The 20,819-nt window shown below is 42.1% G+C and overlaps 1 protein-coding gene across 1 annotated transcript in view; it reads left to right on the top strand.

Annotated features, from left to right (window-relative positions):
- Positions 1–20,819, top strand: part of LIMD1 (LIM domains containing 1) — a 75,516-nt gene that overhangs the window by 43,947 nt on the left and 10,750 nt on the right. Inside the window, exon 4 of the mRNA XM_027872438.1 lies at positions 20,260–20,327. Within this exon, the coding sequence (XP_027728239.1) occupies positions 20,260–20,327 (68 nt within the window). The remainder of the gene's footprint in view (positions 1–20,259; positions 20,328–20,819) is intronic.

A 20,819-nucleotide genomic window follows, 5' to 3' on the forward strand; every position in this document is an offset into this window, starting at 1 on the left:
GCAGAATTGGGAGCAGAACCCATGCCCTTTGATATCTGGTGCTGTGCTTTTTCTTCTATATGAGGGTTCATAATATAGGGTCCATAAACCTGTTTTTAAGTGTTTCAGTAACTGTGTTTCAGCATAGTTGTTTTTCTTTGTAATCTTATCACTTTATGCATTTAAAAACGTGATTCTGAGAAGGGATCCATAGGCATCACCAGACACTGCCAGAGGGATCTGGGGCACAAAGAAATCGAAGCTCCCCTGCTCTCTATGTCCCTCTGGCATTTTCCCTCCCTTCCTACAGCTTCCTCTTGGATTTGCTCACTCCTCATTCACCCATATGGACTTGAGCCATATTGATGATGGATAACGTCCACAGAGGACACCCAAACAGTTGTCTGATTTGTGGATGTTTTTATTTTCTATTTCTTTTTGTAAAATGTCCTCACTTCTCAGTTCTGTCCTCTGGCAGGCAGCCTCATAGCCGTCTGCACGAGGGACGTGAGCTGTGTGTATCTGTATGTATCTGTGTGCCCTTCCCAGCATGCTGCATGTATCTCAGACTGTCACATCACCAGACGCTATTGCAGGAAGCTGTTGGCAAGCCCTCCAGAATGAGAGAGGGCAGGAATTGCTTTGGCAGGAGGCCATGTACATTGTGTTTCTGGAGACCGTGTATTGAAGGGTGTCTCTCAAGAGAAGCTGGCGCCTTTCTTGTGGCTAGAGAGAGAATGAAAATGAAGAAGTTAAGCTGTGCTTGTAAGGTCAAGTGGAATTCTCCTTGGGCATCATCCAGAGCAAACTCTTCCCAAGAAAGCAAGGCCATATGCTGTTTGATTCCAAGTGGACCCAGTTGCTGTTAGTTGTTTTTGGGGCTGAGAAACAAACGCAGCTAAGGTGTACCCCATTCATCATGCCAGTGTTCATGGCCCTAGGGTTTTACTTGTCTTTTCTTTGGAAGTGGTTTTTTGTGGCTGCTGTTGTGTTAACAGTTTGGAAATGGGTTTCCAGGTTCCTTGCCCTACCGATTACCACATGGGAAGCCTGGGTTACAAAACATAGGAATAGATTTCCAAGAGAAATTAGGTCCTCTCCTTTCTGGAGATCCTTCAGTACAGGGGAGATACCACCCTTCACTGGGGAAATTAGGGGAAAGAACCAGTCTAAATCCCATAGCACTTAAAACAGTGAGTTTTAAACTAGTATCTCTGTGATCTGATAGAAGGGTTCTTATCCTGGGGTTTCAGGAGACCCAAGAACTTGGACAGAAAAAAAAAAGCTGCATCTTTATTTTTTCATCTCTAACTGAAATTTAGTATTTTGTACATACATTGCAACCTTTTCCAGTAAATATGGAAGTAAATCAAGGATGCCCATTCTTTGCATTGCAGTTTTATTTGGCTCTACGTGTGGTTCTGGAAATGCTAGTAATAGCAAAAAGACAAGAGAAATAAATTAAAGGCATAAAGATAGAAAAAGAGGAGATAGAATCACAGTAGTACAAGGCTTCACAGTCTCCCAGAGGGAACCATGACACCAAGAAATCAAGAACCCAGTTACAGATTGAGAGAGAAACACCTGGACTAGTGGGGAGAGCAGCACCCTGGGAGTCAAGAGGACCTAGGTTCACATCTTACCTCAGATGCTTAGTAGCTGTGTGGCTTAGGGCATGTCACTTACCTTTTCTGACCTTCTGTTCTCTCATCTGTAAAATTAGAACAGATTTATTAACCCCTACTCTGTAGCAGGCACTGTCCTAGGTGCTGAGGATATAAGTACAAAGAATGCAACAATCCCTATTCAAAAGGTCCTTACATTCTAAATGTAAATAGTAATAGCACTTTCCTCCCTAGGGTTTTGGGGTCAAGTGAGATAACATGTAAAGCACTTTGCCAACCACACTATGGAAATGTGAGTAATGTAAGAAATGTAAGACAGCAGTACCAAGCTCTGGCCTTGGAGTCTGGAGGACCTGAGTTCAAATCTGGCCTCAGACACATGACAGTTGCTAGCTGTGTGACCCTGAGCAAGTCATTTAACCACAATTGCCTCACCAAAAAAAAAAGAAAAGACAGCAGTGCCAAGGACCAGTGGGCAGGAAATAGGGGTAGAGTGGCAAGAGGGGCAGGGACTTTTCAAAATGCTTGAACAAAGATCTAGATTCAAATCTAGTTTCTGCTATTTAACTGCTATGGGCCTTAGATAAGTTATTTAATTTCTGGGACTCAGTTTCCTCATCTGTAAAAGAAAGGAGATACACTAGATAATCCCTCCCAAATCTAAACCCTGTGGTCCTAAATATCATTTTGGAGACATGCTGACTTAAGTGGAGCAAGCATCTGGAGTCTAAGTGACCTCCCTCTTATCTGCTTTTAAAAAAAAAATCTAAAATAGAGTAAAGGAATTCCATTTTATAACCCTACCACTTCTGGTGCACCCCAGAAAAAAGGGAGAGAGAGAAGACCTTTAAAAATATTGAATTTGAATTGTAGTAGAACCTTACTGAACAGGTCTGACTATGATGAAGGCTTGTTAGAATCAGTAAAAAGTCTCAATTACAGAACATTAAGGATAGTTTGAAGTGCATATTTTTCCAACTATCCAGGTCCAAATCCTCCCCCTTTGTCGCTCCCCGTATCCAATCAAGTACAAAGTTCTATAGCATCTCCCGTCTCCGTCCCTTTCTCTTTCATCTTACCTCAGAGAATGTGACTACCCTAGCCTAGGCCCCTGTCACCTCTTGTCTGTACTATTGTAAAAGCCTCCTAGATGCTCCACTCCATCTACCATCCTTCATTCATGCAGCTACCACCATAATTTTAAGCCTCAGGCCTGACCACGTCATTCCCCTGCTCCGAAGCCTTCCATGAATCTCATTGACTTTAGTATTAAATTCAAACTCCTCAGCCTAGCTATTTAGCCTCTCCACTACTTGCCTGTACCTACCACTCTAGTCTTGCTTTCCCGAGCTTCCCTTCACACTGTCTACATTCCAGACAAATTTCACTAGCAGCTGTTTCCCAAACTCGACATGCCATCTCTTGCCTCTCTGTTTGTACAAGCCACCTCTCATTACTGGAACAAGCTCCCTGTTCACCTCTGGCTTTCAGTATTCTCTTTCTTCAAGACTCGATTCTCATGCAGGTTTTCATCACCTCATGCCTAGACTATGGTAATAGGTTTCTGGTTGGTCTCCCTTCTTCAGGGCTCTCCCCATTCCAATCCATCCTCACTCAACTGCTAGAGATTTTTCAATTAATTCTAATTGACCATGTCACACCACTCCTCTCACTTAGAAAATGCCAGTGGCTCCCCATCCCCTCCAGGATCAGATATAAAGTCCTCTGTTTGGCATTGAAAGCCCTTGCCAGCCTGGTTCCTTCCCACTGTTCCGATCTTCTGACCCTTTACTGCCCTCTCAGTACTCTAGAAATCAGCATTACCAGCTTCCCTGATGTTCCTTGCACACGGCACCCCATTCCCCAACTCTGTGAATTTTCGCTGGCTGTCCCCCATGCCTGGAATGCTCTCTCTCCTCACCTCTGCCTTCTGGCTTCCCTCAGAACTCAGCTCAAATTCCACCTTCTGGAGGAGCCTTTCCCAGTCACCTCCATCCTCTCCCCACCAAGCTCATTGAAGCCAGAGACTGTCTTATTTTCTATCTTTATATCTCTATTGCTTTGCACCTAGTGGACACTTCATGCATTTTTTTTTTTTGTCCCATTGAATTGAGAACTAAGCAAAGGAAATAATACTGAAGAAAGCTCCTTAGGGGACCTACTTCAATGCCTAGAAGAGAATAACATAATTAGTATGTCAACTGTTTAGGTGTGAAATGGTGCTTTTAAAGTGTTCCACTGTGCTGGAAAGTATTTCCTTTCTTAAATCTAAAAATTTCCCCTGAAATAGTGTTTATACTATGTATTTACTCAACAAAAGCAAACTTAAGTCCAGTCTGAATTAATGAGGTCCTGGTGTACTTCTTTGTGGATGGTATGGAGGTGACCCTGGGCTTGGTTTGAAAAGATAGTAAAGGATCTCTCATAAGCAAAGGCTTTGAGTAACAAACCAGCAAACAGACAATACACTGGAAATCAAGAAAACCTAGGTTCCTAGCCTGATGCTTATTTGCCATACAATCTTGGCCAAGTGACAACTTCTTTGTGCCTCAATTCCCTCATCTGTAAAATGCGGGCATTGGCCTTGAGGGCCTCTAAGTTCCCTTCCAGCTCTAAATCTAACTCTGGTCCACTGAGTATAAGATGAATATCATGTTGTCCAAGAACCAGCCTTTCTCTGTGTTCATTTAATAAGCATTTTTTTTTAAGGCTTATCATCAAGTTGGTGACAAAGTGATAAATTTTTAGTCATCATAACTCATGAACAGTTTTGGGACTGGGGGCTCAGTACTATCTGCTTTCAAGGAGAAACTGCCCATACCAGCAGTATCTCAGATCTTTGAAGTATTAGCATACTGATGTATCAGAGGCATGGTGGATAGAGCATTGGACCTCTGGATGAGTTCAAATCCAGCTTCAAACACTTACCAGCTGTGTGACCCTGGGCAAGTCCCTTCACATGTTTGCCTCAGTTTCCTCATCTGTAAAATGGGGATAATAATAGCACCTACCTCTCAGGGTTGTTGTGAGGATCAAATAAGATAATAATTGTAAAGTGCTTAGCATAGTGCCTGATATAAAGTAAGAGCTATAAAAATGTTAGCTGTCATTATTATTATTCACTGTGACTTTTCAGCATTGTCAAATAAATAATTTATGAGCAAGTGTGTTGGGCCATCAGGTGGCCATTGCCAACTTCCTCTCGTGTGGTAGAAATGCTAGTGAGTCCCTGTCAGAGGGTAAGCTGAAATGATTACCAAAAGGAAGCATTATAACTGCGTACATGAGAAGTTGCATGCACACCCTGGGGTTCCGCCATAAAAAGGAAATTAAGCAAGAAAAATCTCATGTGCCAGCAACTTTGATTATAGGCGTATTGCTTCTTTGATCTCAGAAATAAACCCTGAAATGTCTGATCATTCCTTTTTAACCCCAATAATTTATCACGTTCAGCATTTGTGTGAACTCCATGAGTCAGTGAATCCTAAAGGGAAAGTTGTAGACCAAGAATATAAAAAAAGAGTGAATGATGATTTAAAGAATGAAATAAGGCGAATAATAAAATGAAGGATGTTTATGGCTAGGAAGAGGGAATGTGAAGATAAGAAAAAGGATCAAATTTACTCTTTTTGCTTAGTATGCTATCATCAGTAAGCCCTGTGTAAATTCAGTTCAATTTAATAAGCATTTATTTCCAATAAACAACTAAATGATCAAAATAAAAAGATCAAGCAAAAGATTGACTTAATGCATCTACCCCTTAAAGGAACCCAAACCTTTGTTTCTCACACACAAATAAAGAGAACCCCAATGTTTGTTGATGGATGGATGGATGAATGGATGGATGGAAGGGTGAATTGATTAGCTATGTGGCCTGGTTGAGGGAGAGTGTGCCTGCTATAGCTGGGTCACCATGTTCAAGTTCAGATCATTTGAGATCTTAGCTATTGATAGATTCTTGGATTTTCAGAAACCACTCCATAGAAAAGCAAAGTGATTTCAGAAGGAATTGAAAAAGCTATTGGTTCACTCCTGCAGTGAGCTCAAATAAGATTTTCTTCTGCTCTTTTTGATCAGCTGAGGTCTCATAGCTCTTTCTTTTCTTTATAATATATCACCCATTTGGCATTCAGTATTCCTGGACCCCCAAGGCAGCTTGGAATAGTATCTGGAAATATTCTTTGCTTTTTTCCTTGCCTCTCAGAATAAATTAATTAGAATTTTGCAGAACATATTTTCTGTGTACAGCCTTGAACTACATATTCTAAATTTCTGTGTACAGCCATGATCTAAGTGTTCTAAATTTGGCCTATGCCACGAGGTCTTTAACTAGCACGGATCCTGGGCTCACGATCAGACTTTTTCTGGAACTCTGTGAGCCATCAAAGCCTCATCAAATACTGCTGGTGGCATTTCTCCAGACCTTAGAGGAAGGCTGACATTTCTTTTAAAAATGGAGTTGATGGTCATAGGGAAAGAATACAGCTGTGCGTGCCTTAGGGAACTAACTGTAAGTAATTTGGGTAGCTACAGGCTTAAGAGAAGAGCACCTCAATATTCAAAGTATCATCTTGATGGTTCACAAAGATTGTACTTTGACCAGCAGTTCTCAAACTTTTTTGATTAAATGATCACTTCAAAGAGCAGGAGACTTCATGTCCCCTTGTGTTCCATTCCATTCCAGCCAAATGCCACCATAGCATGGCATGGCATGGCAGCCAAGAAGGTTAATGTTCTCATAGATTAAATAAAGAGAAGCAAAGTAGCCAGAACATTGGTGATAATTATCTTCCTGCATAGTATCTCTGTCATACAGTAGGTGTTTAATAAATGCTTGTTGACTGACCCTACCTTGCTTAGACCAGAGTATTGTGTTCCATCTAGGGAAAATATATGCTAAGCTAGGTTACTTCCAAAAGAGGGTAACTGGGATGGTTAGAGGACTGAAGTCTATTCCATATCGACCAATCAGCCAACAAGCATTTATTAAGTACCTACTGTGTGCTGGGCACTCTGCTAAATGCTGGGGATACAATTCCCCCAAAATGAGACAATCTCTGCTCTGAAGTAGTTTACATTCTGTCCTATAAGAATCATTTAAAGGAATGGAGACTGTTTAACCTGGAGAAGGGAAGACTCAGGGATGACATGATAGCTGAAAAGTTGACAGACTAGGGATTTGATTTCTTCTGGCCACAGAGAGGAGAACTAGGAGTAATTACATTAGGTGGAATTGCAAGGGAGGAAGATTTCACCTTGATGTCAGATGAAATGTCCTAACAATTAGAGTTGAGCAAATGGCTGACTCTGTGAGGTAGTGGGGGTTTTCCAAGTGGATGCTCAGGCAAGACTTGTCGAGGTGTTACAGATTAATAGGTACAAGTGAGAATATATAAATTCTCAGTTCCCTTCCAGCTCTAAAAATTTGTGATTGATGATATTAGCTTTTATGAAACAGTTATGAAGAAAGGTTGAATTCACACAGGCTGAGGACCTAAGTTATGCCAAGATTTAAAGGCACCTTAATGGGAAACCCTTGGGGCTCAATCCATTACTGATATCAATTAATATCTAGTTTTTATTAACATAAGTAAATTATTGATTAATGTCACTCATTCTGTAAATATATATTGAATCTCTACTTTTGCAAGACATCCACTATGACGGGTACTGTGGTCTTTGCCTTTATCATGCTTACATTCTAGTAAGGAATAAGAAACACTAATTTGCCATTGCTCCATGCCCCACAGTGGTCTAAACTCTGTCCTACAGGCTAAAGTGTTAGCCTTTGGGGTGGTTAGTCTTAAGCGAAAATCATTTGCATGTTTTCCTCATTAGAAATAGCCACCAAGGTTATTTGCATCTGTGGCTTCCCCAACAACAACAATAGCTTCTTTGATGAATATGGACTAATACGTGAACTGCATGACTTCGATATGCCCTTTGGAGTCCGGGATAACATCAGTTCTAAGAAAAAGTTCAAGTCTTGAAAAATTGCATTTTGCATTTAGCAGGCCAAAAAAAAAGCTTCTTGAAGCTTACCTGCTTTGGTCTAGGTATTGCTATAATGGATAATGACACAATGACATTGACCCTCATTCTAGGTTTTTAGATTTCAGCTGGTAGTGACCCTGGAGGCCATCTAGTGACAAAGTTTGTCATCTTTGTGTCGTGGATCCCTTTGGTGGTGAGTGGTGAAGTCTATGGGCCCCTTCTCAGCTTAATGCATTAATATTTTTAAATCCATAAATAAAAGGCACAGGATTACAAAGGAAACCAACCATGTTGAAATAAAATTATCAAGTATATTTTAAAAAATATTAATGAGCTCCAGGTTAAGAAACCTTGACCTAGTCCAAAGCCCTCATTTTACAAATGAGGGAGTGAGGCTCAGAGAGTTGGGATGCCCATGATGTCACACAGCTAGTAAGTAGCAAAACTGGGATTCCAACCCATATCCTCTGACTCCCATACTCCCTCCTCAAATACCAGGGGAGAGGTGAGCAATTGTCCTTTGGTTATTTTATTCTCTTTGATGAGTTTAGTATTTGCTGACTAAATGTTCTTCAACCTTCTTTGATAGTTTAATGGATCAGAGATCTTATCAATCAATCACTAAGCATTTATTAAGTGCCTAGGATATGCCCAATATTGGCAATACAGACGTGCATAGGTCACTCCAGAGAGGCAGATCCCAATAAATCCATGCCCTCTCTAGGCAGCTTTCATTCATGTCTTCCTGGAATCCAACACAAGGGATTCACCTGTTGTCCTGACTGTGTTTATTCCACTGTCTTGACATTGTGTGGATGCCTGAGGAGCACATGCATAGTCCATTAGTAACACTTCAATCTCTCTAGGTGACTGGCCCATCATTTTTTCCAGTGCTTATCCATTTTTCCGATGACATTCTTTCCATGGTTTTTCCTTTAGGCATTTACTGTTTGCCTGTTGAAACCTTTCCCAGTAGGTTGTCTTGATTAGGGTAGGGTTAGGTCAGACTTGGACCTATGATGACATCGGCCCAGACAATTCCCAATAAGAAATTCCCTCCACCAAGACAGGTTGACAATCCCCTGCAATTTATTATCTTAGGGAGTTGCCCAGAGACCCCAGAAGTTAAGTCTTTTCCTACGGTCACATGGCCAGCATATGTCAAAGACTTGAACTCAGGTTTCCCTCCTTTCAAAGATGGTTCTCTATCTACCAGACTATGCTGCCTCTAATGTCTCCAATTATAGCTTTTAAATACGAATTGGACCTAGCTAACAAAACCTTTCAGTGGCTTGATTCTGACATGGGGAGGAAACCTACTGAGACTCTGCTGAATCAGAATAGCAGCTGTTGGAACAAGGGAGCAAACTGAGAGAGGAGATGTGAAACTCTGCCCCAGAGCAACATGGGCTAGTTGAAAAGATACTGGATTTGGCATCAGAAAATCTGGGTTTGGATCTTAGTCCTCCCACTTATTACCTTTATGAACTTGGGTAAGAATAAGCATTTACATAGTGGTTACTATGTGCCTGCCTCATTTGAGCTTCACAACCTGGGAGGTAGGTGCTATTATGATTCCCATTCTATAATTGAAGAAACTAAGGCAGACAGAGGTTAAGTGACTTGGTCACACAGCTAGTAAGTGTCTGAGGCTGGATTTGAACTCAGGTCTTCTTGATTCCAACCCTGGCACTCTGTGCACTGTGGCACCCCTCTGGTTGACTCTTGGATAAATCGCTTAAATTTTGTGAACCTCATGGTCTTAATCTAGAAAATGAGGACATTTGGAGTAGGTTATCACTCTGGTCCCTTACAGCTCCAAATGCTATGCTCCCAAGATTCACTGTTGATAATAAGAACCACATGCAACTACTGATCCCCTGCTGCAGGAAGAAAGAATGGAGGGGAGGGAGGCGAGACTGCTTGGTATTCCCAATCCCAGCCATGAGTTCTTGTGAGCAGAGCCACTTCTGGCCAATGCTGGCTTTCACTTTTGCTCCTTATAAAACAGGGAGTGAACATTGTTGTCCCCAACCTGCCAGGACTGGAGTGTCCCGGACGAACAGTGTCATCCATGCTAAGCGCCCATTCTGCCTTTGTTTGTGGCCAAGATCCAAGAATCCTCATGCATCTGAGTCCCTGCTATAGATAAAAGGTTACAAGGAGTCCTCAAGTAATAAAGATAGGACTGCTCCTTCCCTAGAGATAGAGCCAACTGGTGAAAGTGCTTCTGATTGTCTGGAGAGAGTGAAGCTTGGTCATTGTGCTCTTTACCAAGCTGGTCATACTCCAGGCAGTATTTGGGTAGGTTTTGGTTTTTTTGCAGAGCCACCTGGGCTCCCAACTGTCAGGTTAGGATGCTGCGTCCCAGAATGCCCTGAGCCTATTTCTTATAACATGCTTTAGCCTAGTCTTCTGAACTCATAATTACCAAGTTGCCATTGCTGACACACAATCCGCTATGCACTGATGTGGTTTAAAAAAAAAAAAAGGCATTTCTCCAAAATGAGAACTGAAAGCTAAGACTGAACTAGAAACCAAACCAAAACAAAACAAAAAGCCTGGCATCCCTTGCACATGTTCCTCTGATGTTCATGGGCGATACCTGTGTTTATAGCCTCTAGAAATCCAGTTCTTAATGTATGCCTGTCGTTGAGAGGCTGAGGAAATCGACCCATTAAATACTATTTATTTATGTATTCAGTAATTAATTTAATTAATTAATTTGTTTATTTAGTTATTCCTAGCCCTAAGAAAGTGATTCCTGCTGCTGACACATATTGGCTATGTGACCTTCAGCAATTCACTTAATCTCTCATTGCTCCTGGAAACTCTCTAAGACTATGAATTGCAAAAGAGGTGCCAATTTACATTGGTAGAGAGAGTTTCCTACTCTGGAAGTTCCTTATATAAATGAAATTGCAGGTCCAGTCCCTACCCCTATTCATTCATTCATTCATTCATTCATTCATTCATTCATTCATTCATCTATTATTGAAATCTTGCTAATTTCTTATACTACTTTTTTATAAAAATATATGTAGTTGATTGAAAAAAAACTTCCATGGCTTTGTACTGTTTCTTATAAAACTGTCTCTTCTCCACAATCATTCTCACTACATCCCTGCTCCAGGGACTTCTCTCTCTTGTAACAAAGAAAAACAGCAAACCAAACCAAACTGATTGAGGGAACTCCACCAGAGGACATCTGCAGCACTGTGCCTGCAGTCCATCACCTCTCTCCTAAGGGACAGGAGACAGATTTCACCATCATTTCTCAGGAACTGTTGAGGTTTAGGGATTTAGGGATGCTGGGACCCCAAAATCACGATATACCGGTCCTGCCCGAATGAATTCGACCCAAGCCTTCCTTCAGCCAAAGACAAGGTTTATTAGAACATCTGCCATGTTGGCCATTCTTAAGGAATCTGAACATCACTAAACTACTGGCTAGATTATAAGAATATGAGCAGTGGCTAGATTTTAAGAATATCAGCATTTTAATGGAGACAAGATGGACCTTATATTCAGAAAGACTGTGAGAGGGATCTAGGAGTGGCCAAGTAGTTTGGAGTGGCTGGAGGAATCTCAGGAAGATCTGGATGGGAGTGGTCAGTAAGCTGGGGGAGAACAGAATGCCTGGGACCTAGACCTTGTGTCCAAGGAAGAATGGAGTCTAGATGGGATTAAGGGTGGGAAGTGGCTGGGGGACATCTGGAGATAATAGACAATGGAGGGCTAGGTAACTAAATTGGGAGATTGGGCAAAGGCTATAAGGAAAGGTCAGTCGATAAGATTATAGCCTAAGGCTAATGCCAGAGATTTGGCCGGGTGGGAAAGTCCAGGGTTTTTCCTTTTTGGGGTCCAAATCCCATCCTCATCAGAACCAAGATTAAGCATTATTGATAATCTAAATCCTTGTGGTTTCAGTGTGCCCACCCCCTACCCCAGGCAATTAAATTCAAGGGGTAGAGAACACACACAAAATAGGGATCATTTTTTTCCATCTTCTCTACCCCCTTATCCTCTGTCTACAAAATCCTTTTGAGTCTTAAAGGGGCCAATGGGGGACTCCCAGCACTTTAGGAGGCTTGTTGTCTCAGAGCCTCACCCAAACTATCCAGAGGTTTAATGACTTGCCCATAATCATTAAGCCTCAGTATAGAAGAGACAAGACTTAAAGTCAGGGCTTCCTGATGCCAAGGCTAGTTCCCTACCCGCTATGCCATGCTTCCTTTCACCAGGAAGAGTACAGCAACAATGACAACAATGATGAGGGTGGTGGTGGTGGTGATGGTAGTGGTGGTGATGATGATGATAGTGGTGGGGCTTCATGGGAGCCTGGAATCTAATGTATAGACTTGGTGAACCAGGGAGCTATAATGTCTGGGTTTCCAGTCCTGCTAAGGGTCTGGGTTTTGCAGCATCAGGGGTTCATAACCTTTGTGTGCTGTGAACCTCCTTGGGCAGTCTGGCAAAGATATCACCTTGGCAACAAATAGGAAGGACCCTTAGGGCTGGTTTCCTCCTCCCAGGGATGTGCTGGTAAATATTAAACTACTAACTCTCCAAAAAAACATGACAGGCTTTTTCTGTTTATTCTGCATCATTCACGTTTTTTCCATCACTTTATGAAGTCTAGACAGTCAACAAACCAATAAACCAAACCCTAATTTGTAGCATTTGCTGATTTCCAAGGTGTAACTGCTCACGCTGAAGATTTAACAGTCTCTCCTCACAAGTCAGTTCAAGCAGGCTCTGGCACACCCTGGCCTCCTTTTGGCACAGAAATGGCTCCTGTGAACCCAAGGGCGCAATTGTTGGATGCCTACGAGGCCCTGAATTACCTTATCAGGCAATCCCTTCATGTAATTTATGTTTCAGTGAAACTACAAGCTGTTTCCCACCCCTAGGATCCAGCCACCTTTCTCTAGTCCTTGTGCTATGAGGATCCGCCATTTACTTTTTCCATACCCCACCCCACCCCAGTGCTCTTCAAGGACAGTTTTGCCAACCTATCTAATGGCCCTCCAGACACCTTGTCTAATGCAGGTGGGTCCAGTCATCAGTACTCCAGCAGCAGGCCACTGGGAAAGGTTCCCCATGGCGGTGGCTCTGGGGGCCCAACCACTCCTTTCTAGGTCTCTTGACCTTTGTAGTGCCATCAACCAAATCGTGGACTGACCTTGAATACTAGAAGTATTGCGTGTCCAAGCTACCACCTCCATCCCATTACCTTCTTTTCCTCACCCCCTGTTACAAAGGAAACCAATTATATTAAATACAGTTAGCCAATTTTTTTCTTTTTTAAACAAGGTCACGGACCCTGTGCTGTAGGTTAATAACTCTCACACTGGAAGCTTTCTGTTGCTTCTTTCAACTCAAAAACACTTATATTCCCTAGGGCATCTGAGCTTTGCAAATCTGAAAATGCTATATAATTGCTTGTTGCTGTTGTTGTTAATTAGGGGGAGAATCTAGACTCGGGAATCCCAGGGGAGAACTTTGTTGTCTTTTTTATTGAGGACTTGGAAAACCTGAGGTTTCTCAGGGAAGGGCAAAGCCTCTGGGTGTGTTGAGGGGATGCTGCGGTCATCAGATTCCTAAAGTAGGACTGAGAGCTAGCAAGCCCTCTATCCCTTACAGTTCAAGGAAGATCTAGTTAGGGTCTTGAAGGCCTAGTCCAATCCCCTCATTTTACAGAGGAGGAAACTGAGGCCCAGAGAGTTGAAGTGATTTGTCCAAGGTCCCACAGGTATTAAGTGGGAGAACTAGTATTTGAACTTAGATCCCATCTAGGTTCTAGGTCCAGCATCCTTTTCATTGCACCCCAAAACCTCCCTTGGTCTTAGAACTTTCTGTAAGTTTGGGACTTTTGTTTGTTAACCTATGTTTCCTTCGAATTGCTCACAGTAAACATCCTTAGAAAAAACAAGCTGTGCTTGTTTGACAGGCATCTTGCTATAGTGGAAAATATACTGAGCTTAGAGTCAGGAAAGCTTGCTTCCAATCCCTGCTCTCTGGAGGGGTCACTTGAAACTCCTAGCCTCTGTTTTCTTTTCTCATTCAAGGAGATTATAAACCCTTTGAGGGCAGAATTTGTATTTATCTTTGCAGCCTAGTGCTTGGCACATAGCAGACACTTAATAAATGCTTGTGGAATTGAGTTGAATCTGAGGATGGACTCCAGGATAATCTCAGGCCTTTTCCAGCTCGAAATGCCGTTTCTAAAGAGTCTTGGGAGGGTGCCAGCTACAAAGACTCAGGCGTCCAGGTCAGAAGGTGTCACCGATTTAAAGCACATTTTGTCATTTGGGGAGAGTGTTGTGGAGCCAGGCGCCATTCCCCACTGGGCCCCTTTCTTTCCCTTCCCTAGATGTTTTTTTTCTTCCTGGCCTGTTATTTGATTTTTCTTTCATCTTTGGCCTTTGTCCAGAAGCGCCAGTGCTTGCTGACTCAGCGGGAAGTGTCTGTGTGTCCTTCTCACAGCTTCCTATTTGGACTAGATGGGCACTGAAACGGATCCAAGATGGCGGTGGCTTTGTCTTTTTGATGAGGGTCCAGTTTGGCATTTGGGCTTTTATCTTTGCTTTTAGAAGATGCAGCTTGAAGAAGCTGATGAAAATGTTTCCTGGCATGTGACACCAGGCTTCTTACAAACTGCCATTTACTAATAAGAACTATGTATCATTAACAACAAAAAAAAAAACCACAAAATTATTTCTTAACATACACTTACCATTTATTTACTATGTTATATTTTATATGTTATATATATACATATAGCATATAATTTATGAATTATAATGAGATATTTATATAGCATTTTAAGGGTTACAAATTTACCTACAGTATCTCATCAGTTTTTATAACAACGCTATGAGGTAAGTACTATAGACATTAGGATTATCCTATTTTAATAGACGGGGAGGCTGAGGTGCAGAGAGGTTAGGAGCCTTGCTAACAAGTGTGAGAGGCAGGAATCAGACCTGACTCCCTTCTGACCACAGGTCTAGGACTCTCTCCTAAGAGCTGTTCCTTGGAACTGATTAGAATGGTAGCCTCCCTGGTAAGAGACTATTCTGGAATGATGTAAGAATGAGCCAGTCCATAAATCCTGAGTATCTCCTGAGTAGGGCCACAGTGCAGACAATGTAGGGAGATGCCAAGATGAGTAAGACAGAATTTATAGTCTAGTTAGAGAACTGACCTTTTGGAAAAGGTTGTTGGGAGGGAAGAAGGCACACATTCATTTCTTAGTTTAATGTGAAGGAGGTATTGTACATAATCTGAAAATTCAGATTCCTTTTTTCAAATGACCAATGATACTGCTCACTTATCATAGGAAGGGATCTTAGATACCACTGAGTCCATTTTACAGAGGAGGAAATTGAATCAAACAGAGGTGAAGACACTTGCCCAGCATCACACAGCTAGTCTGAGGCCAGATCTAAACTCGGGTCTTCCTGACTCCAGGACCAGAGCTCTGTGCACTGAGCCCCTCCCCTCTTTCATTCTGCTCAAAGGTATATTAACAATCGAATTGCAGATCTAGAAATGGAAGGGACTGCAGATGTCATCTAATCCAGCCCCTTCATTTTCCGTATGAAGAAACTCTGACCCTGGGAGGTCCTAGGACTTGCCCCTTGGTTGACCAAGTAGTAAGTATCAGAGGCAGCGTTTGAGGCAGTGAGGTGATGCAGTGGATAGAGCACCAGGCCTAGAGGCAGGAAGGTCTGAGTTCAAATCCAGTCTCAAATACTTTCTTAGCTGTGTCACCCTGGCAAGTCACTTCACCTCTGTCTGCCTCAGTTTCCTTAAAAGATAGAATATTTGTAAAGCACATAGCGCAGTACCTGACACATAGTAGGTGCTTAATCAATGCTAGCTGTTACAATTATTATTTTAACCCAGGTCCTCTGACTTCCAATCTAGCACCCTTTCCACTGCATGACAAATGGAGGGAAATTGGTTCTTAGTCTTAAGAAAAAGAGTAAAAGGTGAAGGCCTGAGTAGACATAGCCAGGACTACAAAAAAAACAAAAACCCAAAACCACAATATCACACCCCCCACCCCCATACATACATTCATACACACAGAATGCTGCATGCCCATATATGCAGCTTCTGGTCTTGGTGGAAGTCTGCTTTTTAAAAAATATATATATTTTCAAAGACTTTCCTGACGCAAGTATCCTTTTCAAGTATTTTAAGACCACAGTCACTCTGGCACACAGCCTCACGATCCTTACTAGGGACCTGTGGGCTTTTCTGCATCTTTCTGGGGCTGGGGGGAAAGCAGAGCCTGTTACCCTCCCCCCATCCTCTAGTGACATCATGCAGGATGTCTCTGGCCCCAGGGAGCTCTGTGCGGTGACCCAACACCATGGGAATTAGCCCAGTCTGCTGGGTAGAGATAATGTGACCCTGATTAAATAGCAGGTTCCCACTTCAGATTCCTGGCGGCCTTGCTCCACTCGGGCGAGTGGGTCACCTCCCCCAACATCAGTCCTGTTCTCAACGCTGAGCTCTGAAGCAAAGCCAATCTTGGATCACAAGCTAGGGCGTTCCATAGCCAGGTCTCATTACACCCTCTAGTGTTCTCCTGCACAGCAGAAGGCCAGGCTTCTTCTTGAAAATCCCCTTGCTTCCTTTCCATTTATCATTCACAGGATGGTCGGCTCTGCTCAGGAGCGTCTGAGGCAGAATTCAAACCCTGGCTCTAAGTCGAGGGCTCTCTATGCATGCCATTTTACAGATAAGTAAACTAAGGTTCAAAACAGTTAGGTGCCCTTCAAACTCAGGTCTTCCCGACTCTAAGCCCAGCTCTTTATCTTCTGCATCCCCTAGCTTCCCCTTATTTCTTAACAGAACCAGAGAGTTAGAAGGGAATCATAGAGGTTTTACATTCCATCCATTCCTTGGAGCACGAATTTAGTGACCCCTGACCTGGGGACTAAGAAGTTATTGCAAGGGGTTCATATCTTCTCCTGGATTTTCCTAATCATCAATTGGTTGCTATCAGGATCATTTGGAGTGCACAAAATGTTTTTAGGTTTAAAAAATTCCTCATGTTCCATAAGGTTGGAAGCTTCTACCTTACCTGGGTTCCCAACATGTAGTCATCAAGTCTGCTTTAAGCATCTCCAGTGATGATGAACTCACCGCCCTGCCTGGCGTCTTGCTGGCACGCATAGAGAGCCCTTGACTTGGAGTCAGGAAGACTGGAGTTTGAATCCTGCCTCAGATACTTCCTAGCTGGGTTACCCTTAGCAAACCACTTAAACTCCACCAGCCTTAGCTCTCAGGGCTGTTCTGAGGACCAAGTGCTAGTAGATGCCTGTGTAAAATTTAGAGTGCTAGGCGGATCTTAGCTATTATTATGATTATTACCACTCCCTAGTTGGGCCCCCTCTCTATTTTCAAAGAGCTGTAATTGTTAGAAAACTCTTCACATCTGGCTGAAATCTGCCTCCCTGTGACTTCCACCCACTAGAGCACACATAAAGGGCTCAATACCTCTTCCTTTTTATTTTGGGGGGAATTTGGAGAAGCTGTAAGTTGTTTTGTCTTTAGGCATACCCCTTTTTTTAACACCCGCCCTTGTCACTTACCAGTCTAAGTAAACTAGCATTAATAGGTGCTTCCTTTGTGCCAAGCACAGAGCTAGGTGCCCTTGGGCAAAACCACCAAAGTTCTCTGGGCCTCAGTTCCCTTATCAGTAACATGACAGGGTTGAGTAAGTTGGCTTCTGAGGTCTCACCTGACTCTAGATAACTTGGTGTAGGACACAGAGCCCCGTGGGTGGATCTGGGTTGAAGGGCTGCCTCTAGGACATGGAGTCCCAGATAGTCACCTAAGCTTTCTGGACCTCACTCTCCTGTTCTGTCAGAAGAAAAATGTGGAGTGATGGGTGAGACGATCTCTATGGTCTGATATTCTTAAATCTTCTTAAGAAGATTCAGATCTTCTTTAAGAGAAGATTCTTTTTAATGTCTGATATTCAATGATTATTCTCCAGTGGTCCTCAAGGGAGGTCCGGATGGCTATTTTACCACCTTCTTATTTTTCCCACTGGCATTCACTTCAGCTGCAAAATATTCTCTGCCTTATTCCAGGGGTGGAGATCTTTGTTTTTTTTTTCCTATCAATGTCCACTGGCCCAAAGGAAAAATGAAATAAATGAAGAGCTATACCCAAGTAAAAAGCAACATACAACATTCTTTCATTCTTTTTTTTTTTTTTGTTTGGAAAGTGAGAAAAATGTTTGATTCAATTGTTTTCAAAAATCACAGTTAGGCTGCTATGTAATAATTGCTTGTCCTCAAATAAGAGATAGGAAAATGTACCTCTTCCCGAGTGTGGATCATTACATACAATATCAGACCCAGTTGACGTGTATGTTAAGATTTGCTGAATGGATTTTTTTCCCTCTTTTTTTTCCTGTCTTTTTTATTCTTTGTTACAGAGGATGGCTCTATGGGTAGGGGAAGGGCATAAAAATAAAGATACCAATAAATTATTTGAAAATAGAATCATCCAATTTTTATTCAGGGAAGAAAAACAACAAAATATGCTTCAATTTTTAAAAATTATGACTAGTTAAGGGAAAGAAAGAAAAAGAGAAAGCTGGACTTACCAGCTTTAAAATGGAAATACCAGGGTATAGGAGACTTGAGAGAAGGGGATGGTAGCTAGGCCAACATCTCCTGCCCATTCAGCCTCACCTTTCTGGAACCCCCTACACCCATCTCTTGTTTTCCTGCTCTCTACTCTCCTTCTCCCCTTTATTGGCCCCGTAGAGACCCAAGACTCGCACCAGTCTCTGTGACCATTGTTTTATCTTCCTCTACTTTACCAATGAAGCTACTTGCTAGAAACTTACATCCACCCATTGTCCAAGTGCCCTTCCTCAATGTGATGCTAGTGTAGAATGCATCGTTGAGACAAAAATCCCCTTACATAGAATGCTGACTTCTGGCTCTCTTTCTCTTCATCCTATCTTCTGGGTAAATCATCTATCCTCATGTTTTCAATGATCAACTCTTGACCTATTTGAACTTAAAGCACAGATCCTGAGAATTTTATCTTTGGATATTCTAGAAATGAAAAAAAAAAGTGAACAATTCCAAACAACTTTTCTTTTTGAGTGAGCCGCCACCTCCTAAGTTAGAATCATTGTACAGCAAATAGCTGTGTCCTTCCTGCATTGTTTTCCTCGCTAGAAGCCAGAACCAATGGGATCCTTTGCTGGGTTGTTAACTTGGTTAGTACCCAACTAATAAAGTTAGCAACTCAAGTTGATGTTGAGACAAGGGACTAAAAAAAAAAAATACCAGCTTGGATTTGGTTCAGAATCCAGGAAGGGTTGTATTTCAGTAGAGAATCTGTGTTCCCAGCTTCTTAAATATAAGGTGACCTATTTGCTTTAAGGTTCTCACTCTAACTTAAGGCAACTACTTGGTTTTCTCATTGGTTAAAAAAAAAAAGAAAGAAAAAGAAAAGAAAAAAAGAAAGTTGGATAAAATTGCTTCTAAAGGTCCCTTTCAGCTCTAAATCTACTATCCCATAAAGTAAGAGTCATGGATGAAACTCCAGTGATCTTTAGCTCTTTATCCGAAAAGATAGTAGAAGGATTTTTATTTAAGACACTGCTAAATGGGTAGAAACCAATTGCAATGAAAAGAAATTCAAGATGGAAGAGACAGAGGTGATTGATAGAACAAGGTTCTGGAAAAAGTGGGAGAGAATAGAATCCAGGTTCCAGATATAGAGAGATGAACTTTGGAGTTGGAATCCATCCTTTATCTTGAGCCAGAACTGAATGTCTCAACTATCCCAAGTTGATATACATCTGTTCTATTTACACTGGCAAGCATTTGGCATAACTACCCAGAGCTATTTGGGGATGCCACTGTCTCATAAAAGAACCTCTGGAGTTGCCTTCTACATGAGCCATTTTTCAGTAGCTGGATAGAGAAGCATGTGAAACTATAGTATTCTGTTTTCACCAGAGACGTTGAACACCTTTAAACCTTTTCCCCCTCAACTTAGATCAAATTAAAAGAGGAGAAGCCATCACTCTTATCACAATGTGCGTTTTCTACAGTTCAGCTCCAAAACAAATGTGATGTGAGAATGAGAAAAGCAAATATAAAATCATTCAGCTTATGTGCATGACTTCCCCATTCAGCACATTCCCTCAATGATCATTCCTTGGAAAAATGTGTTAAATTTTTACTCTACCACATGATGATAAGAAACTGCTAGACAGCAGCAGCTGTTACAAAGGATATGTGTGTTTTTCTGGGCTTCCTTCACCCCTGAGTGCTTCCTTTGGCCCACACAGCTGCTAAATATTTCACCAGCTCCTTTTTAAGGGGCAGGGAGGAAGTGCTGGGAGGATGATATATCACGCTGGAAGATCTGAATGACAAGGCCATTGGACCTTGGTGCCAAACTGTTTGTCGGCCTTACTCAAAACCTCAACTCTAGTCGGGTTTCAAAACAGTGTCAAAGGTTGTAAGACTTAATTAAGAGAAAAGAAATAGCTGGCTTGTATTTGAAGCCATCTGAGGGATATGCGATTTTGTTCATTTTGCTTAGTTTTCTTTGTTGTACTTATCCTTCCTTTTTTCCCCCCCCTGCTTCTTTTTCTTAGGTCGGAAGCTGAGGGGGAAAGCCTTTTATTTTGTCAATGGCAAAGTGTTCTGTGAAGAAGACTTCCTGGTGAGTGAGTCCCTGACACACAGTACTCCTGCCTCACCCCAACACCTCTCCTTTATCTATTCCTGCAGAAACTCTGAAAAAGAGGATGCTGGGAGGAAAAGACAAAACAGAGAGAGCCCCTGTGACCTCATCACCTTCTTATGTTGCCACCAGGCAATCCTTAGGAGCCTTAATGACAGGGGCTAAGGCAGGACTACCTCTGTTACATCAGAAGAAGATGATGATGATGATAGCTAAGACTTATATAGAACTTTAAGGTTCTCAGAGTGCTTAACACAGATATTCTTATTCTCACTCAATCCTTACAACAGCCCTGTGAGGTAGGTAGGTGCTATCATTATACCTATCTTACAGATGAGGAAAACTGAGGCTCAGAGAGACAAAGCGAAAGAGTCACACAGCTAGTGAGTGACTGAGGCAGAATTAATGCTCAGGTCATCCTGACTCCAAGTTCGGCAGCTAGCTGCCTCTATATGTCTAAAGACTGATTGT

The sequence above is a fragment of the Vombatus ursinus genome, unplaced genomic scaffold (assembly GCF_900497805.2).
Source record: "Vombatus ursinus unplaced genomic scaffold, bare-nosed wombat genome assembly UNPS02014799.1, whole genome shotgun sequence".
NCBI lineage: Eukaryota > Metazoa > Chordata > Mammalia > Diprotodontia > Vombatidae > Vombatus > Vombatus ursinus.